This window comes from Bemisia tabaci, chromosome 4 (genome assembly GCF_918797505.1).
Source record: "Bemisia tabaci chromosome 4, PGI_BMITA_v3".
Taxonomy (NCBI): domain Eukaryota; kingdom Metazoa; phylum Arthropoda; class Insecta; order Hemiptera; family Aleyrodidae; genus Bemisia; species Bemisia tabaci.
Window position 1 is genome coordinate 45,192,460 of NC_092796.1, and position 8,722 is coordinate 45,201,181.

An 8,722-nucleotide genomic window follows, 5' to 3' on the forward strand; every position below is an offset into this window, starting at 1 on the left:
CCTTTCCAGCATCCTTGCTCACCACATTTGATAGGTGCAGTCGAGGTTTTGCCATGGTTGGTCACAACATGCAATTTAAAATTCTTAAAAGTGAGGAAATTATTCTGACAATAATAACACTTCGGCATCTTTATAAAAGGAACTAAAATTCCTTAAAAAATGATTCAATTATTTAACTCTGGTGGACAAACAAGGAAAACAAGGATAATCAAAACCATGAGCGATAAAACCCAGATAACAGAAATCACTGTGAGGAAGAAATGAGCCCCAAGGTGGATGCCACAGCCTCTACGGATGGGATTTTAGCATCAAATGGTGTTGTAATTTTGAAAATATGCTGCTGAATTAAGGACCAAACCTGATTACTAATGAGTGAAAACTCTGCGTTCAAAACCATTATCAGTTTAAAACATAAATCTAATGCATCAATGGGTGTTTCAACATTATACACATAGTTATTGAAAACGACAGCACAATGAGGGCATTCGGTGCCAGAGACAACAGGCAAGGGTTGGGCTTGTCTGCCAGATTTTTTCAGCTTCTCGTCACGACGTTTTAGTTCAATTTCGATTTCATTGTCTGAAGGCACAAACAGCATAAAGTCATCAACGATTTCCTTGCGAGAAAATTTTTCCCTTTTTTTCCCCGGTAGAGGGGCGAACAGGCTAGGTAGAGTTCTCAGGGCAAGGAGTGACTTTTCTTCTTCATCTGTCAACAGAGAGAAAGGCAGTTACATAGTGAACATAACAAAGTTACAAGATAGTTATGACCTTCTTTCTAGTTACGGTAAAACCTTGATAAACCGGACCTCACTGATCAAAAAAGAAAAAGGGGTTATCAAAGATGTGGTATCTGCACACTTAATTTCGAAATGGCAGATTTATGCAAATAAAAGCGAGTATATTTGTGAGTGGGTTACCGGCACACTCTTTAGGTAGCTCATCCAGTCAAAAGAGAAAGCATTGTAGGAAAATAAGGTATGAATATATAGCTGGTTACATCTCATACCCTCTTGACTTCACATGGTATTGGCATTTACACATGAGGGAGTGCCGACTCCGGATAGGATACTGTGGCGGCTACGTGTCGCAGAGCAACAAAGAGTATTGTGAAAACGGCTTCTTTGTATGTATTTACTCATGATATTTTTCTACACTGTTCAAATCTGACAGGTACCATGCGCAAAATGGACCTAAATACTACTCTTTGTCGCCTCAATAATTAAAGTCATAACCAAAGTTGGCATCTAAATATTCCTACTCACTTAGCTATAAAAACAACGGCCCGATAAACTGTCTTAATTGATACTAGCATCTGTTAGGAACCCCTTATAAAAGATTCAATTGGGTTAAAGACACTTATGAGAATATGTAATCAGTTAGGAGAAACCTGATTCTAAGGTGCCAAAAGACATCCGGTTCTCATCATTAATAATTTCAGAAACAACCATTTTGGCCTCCAAAAAAGTCGGCCCCTAAATATTAAGCTGGCCAAATTGGCCAGTAGAACGTCTCAGTAAGATTCAAACACTGTTTTTTTCAAAATATATTTCATTTTTTATTCTCATATCATAATAGCCTTGCATTCAATGGAGAGGAAAACAGGGGTAGCAATTTGAAGCATCAGCTCTCATTTAATCAGACTTGGCCCATGAGTTTATTTTCAGTCAGCTTTAAGAGACGAGTCGAATGCATGAATATGTTATGTAAGGTAGTAAGGAACAATCAAGTCTTGAGCTCTGTGCCATTCTTAAATCTGGCAGTAAAAATGGAGAAAAAAATGAGAAATTTGGGCCAAGTTTTAAAGAACCACACACAGAAATATGAGTTCTTATCCTGAATTCTATACTTACTCAAGCTGTCACGAAGGGCAAAAAGGGGAAACTCATTGTCGACAAAGGTTTTATACTGCGGCTCAGCAGTCGCCTTAACCGCCACTACTTTCAGAATGTTCTTTAAAGCAGGCCACGTCGTCACCAAAACATTTTCTTTTCCTGGGAAGAGGCAGTTGAAGTCTACTCTGATCTGAGAAGTAGATATGAAAAAAAGAGATTTTAAAAGAAAGTATAAGATAGGTACTATATCTAATAAATAATTACAAACATAGAAAATCAAAATTAGTTTCAGTGACGTGTGAATGATGGTGAAGTAATTTTTTTCTTTCTCTTTGTTTAGAGGACAAGGGAATAAAGAGAGTTCGATGTATCTAATTTTGTCATTATGAAGGTGAAAATTATAATCCTTAATTACTTTCTTAACTTATTATAAGGGTTGCAAGATTAAGCAAATCTTAAAATTTCCTGACTTTTCTCTGACTGCCTGTGACAACTGCCTTACTATTTGGACAACATTTGCAATTTGGAACTATAAAGTCTAGCCCGGTTCAAAAACAATATATGTGCCATTAGTTCCCCTATGCACATGCATAAGTGTTTTTCCAGAAGAGCCAGAATTTATAGTTCCAAATTGCAAAATGCAGTCCATTTGTGCTAAAATTTTCTGACTTCTGAAGCACTCAGTAAAGTTGACATGCCCTCTCAGCATACAATACTGCCGTCCTAAGGAGGAACGCCGTATGAACATTCGAGAGTTGTCAAATTTCCTTTGATAAAATGTTTCTTTTGGAGAAAAGTCGTGAATATTTTACCTTGAAATTTTCAGGAACTTTAGAACAAAATACAAACAAATTTACATGAAAAATATTCATAAGTTTACCCGGGAATTCGTGTTTTATCAAAGAAAATTTGGCAACGCCTGGAGGTTCATATGGCGTTTTTTTTTTTTTTTTCCGGCAGAATAGAGGTTCCAGCTTTTGGCTGTACCGGATAGAAAATACCCTTGAACTCCAGAAAAATTTCCTAACTTTACACAGACTGAGACCCTTTTTGTAAACTTCGTTTTTGGCACTTTTATCAGATTTGTGTTAAAAAGAAATAAAAATGAAAGTCAAACTTCAATATCTTACTGAAAATTAATCTTTTAAAATTTCAAAAACAAATCCTTACCCGCTTGCCTGGCAAAAATTAGGCATCAAAAATAAAAACAAATTGAGGTTGTATCTGCAAGATTTTAAGAAAAAGGTACACGAAAGTAAAAGAACTAAAATTTACAGAGGAGCCAATTGAAAAATGTTCATTGCAGTCCGACTACTTTAAAAAAAAAAAATCTACTGATACAGCTCAAACCATCTCATTGATAACATGGTGTCAAATAAAAGCGGAGAGTTAGCCTGCATTAAGGTAGGTTAATATTTCCAGTTTTGGGACCCTGACGCTCCTTATAGTGCAATGAGGTGATTGGAAGAGAGTTTCAGTTGTTTATTCTATAAAATCTTGATTTTCTAGGCAAATTAATTCAAACAATTAAAGTACATCCTGTCACTCCAATCATGATACTCAAACCAGTAAAGTCTCCCTAGATTTTGGTTGGAGTATAGCCAAAAGTATTTTCATACGTATGTACCTAATTACTTGACTCTATTTTACCATTTCCATGAATGGGCCCTGAAAGTTAAAAAAAATTGTCAAAAATCTGGCGAAAAGTGCCCCTTCCTAAACTAACAAAATGATGCAATTTACATTCCACACTCAGACCAAAATCTAGGGAGGATACTAAGTGACCTCCCTTTGTCAATGAAGTGGCTGTGACAGGTTATATACGATCATGTTTCTTCTGACAAAATTATATTATTTCAGTATATTAAAAATTTCCTTACCACTGTTGCCCCTATTTCCTTTTTATAAACGGGGTATTTTTCCAGATATTGGTGTATCTGGAGATTAGTATTGTCGTGCAGTGGCTTCAGTCGCAAATGAATGGTGCTCAGCCACTTTTCTTCAAAAATATCATAAGGGGAGTAACTATTCTGCACCCATTTATGGTCCTCTTCTAACTTGGTTTGATCAACGCTAGGATCTGTAACACAGATTAACATAGATGAAATAAAATAAAACTGAAATGCAAATTGATCCCATAGCGCTTTCTTTTGGCAGTGTTTTTTTTTTGGGGGGGGGGGGGGGGCTTTAAGAAGAGCTGACAAAAGAATAGAATGTATGATAAAAAATATTCCAAATAGTCAAGACACAAAGTGATAACTTCAGCTCAGATAGATTTGGAGTAAATCAGCCAAGCTTACAGGTTTTGATCCTCTCTTTTTTTACGACACAATGTTTCCATAAATTAATATTTTTAAATTCTCATACTTTTTCTGATATCTCCTGACTGTAAGGCAAAATTTAAACCTTCCTCTAACTTTCTACATTTTCAAACCAAGCATTCACCTGGCTTCTTTTGCTCCAAGAGCTATTTCTTTCTCTCTCATCAATTGGATTGCACTTTGCAAAAAGAAATTCCAAGCTTCCTACAAGCATTCCAGTGTTGTTAGGATTGTGAAGCTTACATTCTCTGCAAAAAATTACTGAAGTCATGCAAAAATTTATAAGTACAAATTTAATTTTTTTCTTAATTCTTAGTTCATTGGGAGTGAATATTTAATTTGTTAGGCTGATCAGTTTGTATTGGCAAGGAAAACAAAGTTTCAATATCTTAGCAAAATTGAAATGTTCTTGGTTCTTTTTCGCAATAAGCAATCAAATTGACGAGAATGAAAGTCACCGACAATGATTGACTGAGGATAACCGTACTACAGAGCAGATTATTTATCGACGGTGAAACTACCAAACCACGTATCTCGTTTGCGGTGTTTAAAAATCTACACTCGCATTTTATTTTTTTGAAGTAGACCAAATCAATATCATCCCTTGAAATTTTCACAGAATTCTTTCCGCACGAAGAGGAAAAATCACAGAAATTTTCAAGACTGGACGTTAAGTAGTTTTTTATTTAAAAAATAAAGAATGACAGGAAGTCTGCGACGTCGCAAACCGAGATACGTGGTTTGGTAGTTTCACCGTCGTTATGTATTCACTGCCGCTTTAGGTACCCCATTATTTTTTATTTAAATGGTTCAAGTAGTGAATGTTGCCAAAGATATTTTTTATTTATTTTGCATGGTGTGTTGCAACAATTTTATGCCAAAAGCGAGCTGTGCTTGAGTAAAAAAAGTTCTGGTTGTTCTCGCTAGATTTCTGTGATAAATAATTATTTTCCTTAAGATTTCTTAAACTTAAATATTGTTTATTGTTTCTCCTTTTCAATACTTATTTCAAGTAATAACCCCCAAAATTGAGGAAATCTGCTCACCTAGCTCTGAGAGAAGATTAACAACAGGTTCGTTGTTCAACACGGACGGCTTCTCACTTGACTGCTTCTCGAAGAAGCCGGTTCGCTTAAAAAGCTTTATGCGGTATTGATATTTCTGGTAGAGCTGGCCTTTGGGTCCAATATTTTTCTTTGAATCTTTCGAAGAAGGAGGCTTCGGTATATAATAGATATTTTTGCTTTCCCCTGGAAAGGCTGCAGATACTGCTAATGCCAAATACTTGAACTTATTAGGAGTAATTTTGTGATTAACGCAAGAATTTTGGATGTGAGTGATTAGAATGGTTTGTAACATTTCTCGAATTTTTCCAGTTACCACATGTTTCTTAAATGCATCTTTGACATATTTTCCGTCAAGTGATGCATCTAAAACCTCAGAAATGAAATCTTGCAGCTCCTTAACTTCGGCAGGAGAAGCATTTCCCAATTCATATGTATCGATGCATTTCGCACCGATACCTCTGCAGACTTTGTCGTACAACTCTCGAGGTTTCGCGTTGAGATCTCCTGTTTTATTTGATGGACCTTTGTCGTCCTTTGATGGACCTTGGTCGTCCTTTGATGGACCTTGGTCGTCCTTTGATGGACCTTGGTCGTCCTTTGATGGACCTTGGTCGTCCTTTGATGGACCTTTGTCGTCCTTTGATGGATATTCGTCAGAATTAGTTAGAATTTCGTACAAGGCATCAATCTCCTTCTAGTTCAACAAACAAAACAAAATTAGTGAGAAATTGTTGGTCAGTCAACAGCTTAAAAGGAGGGGATGTTGAGAAGATGGAATATGACTTTTTAAGTTTTTCTTCACTGAGAATTCCTTTCTGTTGCAAATTAAGTAGTGAGTTTTTAGCGACATGTATGACTAAAGTAACATGATGAAATTACAAGATGCCATTTACCGGATGACCTCTGGGTTCGGAGACAAGAATGGAGACTAGGTGTCGCAGAGCGCGCAGGCGCGCTGTAAAAACTACTTGTATGTATGGTATGCATAAGTTAAACATGTTTGTATAACTAGCAATAAACCAAATATTATTTTGTAGAAATAGTAGAGCCACAGCATTGCATCTGGTATACATTTTAATATTTACTTACTTACATAGAAAGCGTAAGCGGAGTGAAAAGCTTTCACTTTTTACGTAGATAAATAATAAAATATATACCTAACGCAATGCCTCAGCTTTACTATTCGTACCAAAAAGACGAAGGGAAAAAAATGTATGTAAAAGCTGTGCAATGCTGTTACAACTCCGCGACTCAGTGCATTAGTTTCAGTTGAACACTTTGAAAGCTATACATGCATTCTACCCTGAAAAATAGTGCATACATTTACTCATTTTTCTGTAAAAAATAATTATGATGAGTGGTGCTCTGGTTCGATGCCACTTCCTCTCAATTTTTCAAAGAAGTTATTAATATTTTTCCTTGAAATGTTCAGATATTTCAGATTAAAGTGTGTAGGAAATTGTCAGAAAAAAATTGAAGTAAAATCTTCAAAACTTTTCCAATAAATTAGTATTTTATCAAAGGAAATATGACAACTGCTCATGCGGCATTTTTTCTCAGCACAGCAGTAGTAGCCACCATGGTTTTTTTCACATTTAATTCATTCATTAGTGCAGCATGAATTTGCACTAGTTAGGTTCACAATATCAAAGTTTCATCAGTCTTTTGGCAACAAACATTTTGTCACACCTTAACTTCTTACTTGCATCTCAAACAAATTATTCCATACTTACATCCGCATCTACAACGTGATCCAATTTAGTTAGAGGTTTCAAATCGGCTACTTCTACAGGTTTAAAATTTTCCGAAGGTTCCAATTTTTTTGGCAATTCTGAAGGTTTTAAATCTGCAATTGCTTTTAGAAATCTAAGCCTGGGGCCTGTTTTTGGGATGAGTTTCGAGGCTGATGAATCAGTAAAGAGAATCAAATCTTCGAAGGTAACTTCGTCTTCTGAAATGCACAAGAAAGATACTTATATTAGAATTCATCTAAAATCACACATGGTAAAAAGGAGATATTATCCAATGCTGTAGTAGGCATGGAAGTATAAAAAACTAATAAAAACGCAATTTGTGGCAAACAAGCATTAACAAGAGAGCCCTTTTTTTTCTTCTTTTTTTTACTTTTGTTAAAAATTATCTACTGGGATTCTATCTGGGTAGGAAGGAAAATGAATGTAAGGAGGAACTCATTGTTAGGGTAATTCGCAAAAATTATCACTGTTTCAAAATGGCAACTAGTCAAGTCGTTTCAAAAATTTCAATTTCACGTACGTATTTGGAATTCTGAGCAACCGCTTGCTTTCACTATAACCTTCTTTTTCGAATGAGTTTAAGTATGGGAATTTGTCACTTGGTAGGGGTTGTCAAAGAAATGGAACCCCAAAAATTTGGCCACTAATCCTCAGAAATAAATGTTCATTTTTAGATAATCCATATCAAGTGATTCATTCTGGTAAGAGATTTTAAACAAGATTAGTTTCTTAGGAATTTTGATCCCATAGATGCGATGTAAAAAATTCAGGATCCACTCAAACTTGAGACTGGGTCGACTCTCTGAAATTGATACATTGTATTTAGTATACTTGCTGGTATCCATAATTCAACGCAAGATTTTGCTTTCCAAAAAATTAACGACTGTAAGTTTCAGAGATGATTCTTGAATGAAAATTACAGACACTGAAAAAATTCTTGACATATTAACCGAGAAAACGGTAACAACTACCTAGAATTCCCGGTTGTACGTCATCCCTGTTATTTCCCGGTAGAGTTACCATTATGTGAATTGGTATTGTAACCAAGATTTTTTTTCAGTGACCTGCCGCCAAAGTGCAAAGAAGGAAAACTGAAAGTTTGTCTGGTTTAAGATTGTACTTACAGTGCTCCACTGTAAAAGAATTGATGAGCTCTTACTAAAAAATTTGGGCAATTGAGAAGAACTGAACATGAAGAGGGTTGCAAAAAATCTGGTCAGTGACTGTTGTTGCTCCAAGGTTGACAAATGACTAGATTGGAACGTTATTAATGGATATTGGTATTGATGATCTCGGGGGCTTACACATGGGTCACTGTCTAGTATCTCAAAAGCCTTTATGTACTGAGTAACACTCATAGTTTCAAATCAATTGGAATTTCTTGTGGAGAAGGAAAATTAGTGGCGTAATACATTGATTTAGTAACTACCGGGTGATCCAGACCACCCTTCCACTATGTCTCTCCGAAGAACCACTGACAATTGAGTTTTGAGGGCCAGGCCTGCCAAAAGGGTTGGGATACTGGGTCTAGGGCCCAGGCCCCGGTACCATGGACCCAGTATCCCCACCATTGTGTCAGGCCTGGCCCTCAAAACTCAATTGTCAGTGGTACTTTGGAGAGAGATAGTGGAAGGGTGGTCTGGATCACCCGGTATGTTTGTCTTGTGATGTTCTATACATCTATAATCGATGGTTCCAATGTAACAGAAACATAGCCTTAATTTCAAATTCTATGTTGAGTACCTA

General features: G+C 36.1%; 1 protein-coding gene across 1 annotated transcript; it reads right to left on the reverse strand.

Annotated features, from left to right (window-relative positions):
- Window positions 1-241: 241 nt before the first annotated feature.
- LOC109033276 (uncharacterized) lies at window positions 242-8,334 on the reverse strand. Its single transcript, XM_019045826.2, has 6 exons — window positions 8,136-8,334; window positions 6,956-7,194; window positions 5,202-5,916; window positions 3,715-3,914; window positions 1,853-2,024; window positions 242-708 (listed from the first exon to the last, which is right to left on the reverse strand). Exons 1-6 carry the CDS (start codon window positions 8,332-8,334, stop codon window positions 245-247), a joined length of 1,989 nt encoding a protein of 662 aa, XP_018901371.2. The 3' UTR covers window positions 242-244.
- Window positions 8,335-8,722: the final 388 nt, after the last annotated feature.

Coding starts and splice junctions, on each gene's coding strand:
- LOC109033276 (XM_019045826.2), bottom strand. CDS start 8,334: ATGAGTGTTACTCAGTACATAAAGGCTTTTGAGATACTAGACAGTGAC. Junction 7,195..8,135: donor TCAATTGCCCAAATTTTTTA/GTAAGAGCTCAT, acceptor TTCTAATATAAG/TATCTTTCTTGTGCATTTCA. Junction 2,025..3,714: donor AGGAAATAGGGGCAACAGTG/GTAAGGAAATTT, acceptor TCTACTTCTCAG/ATCAGAGTAGACTTCAACTG.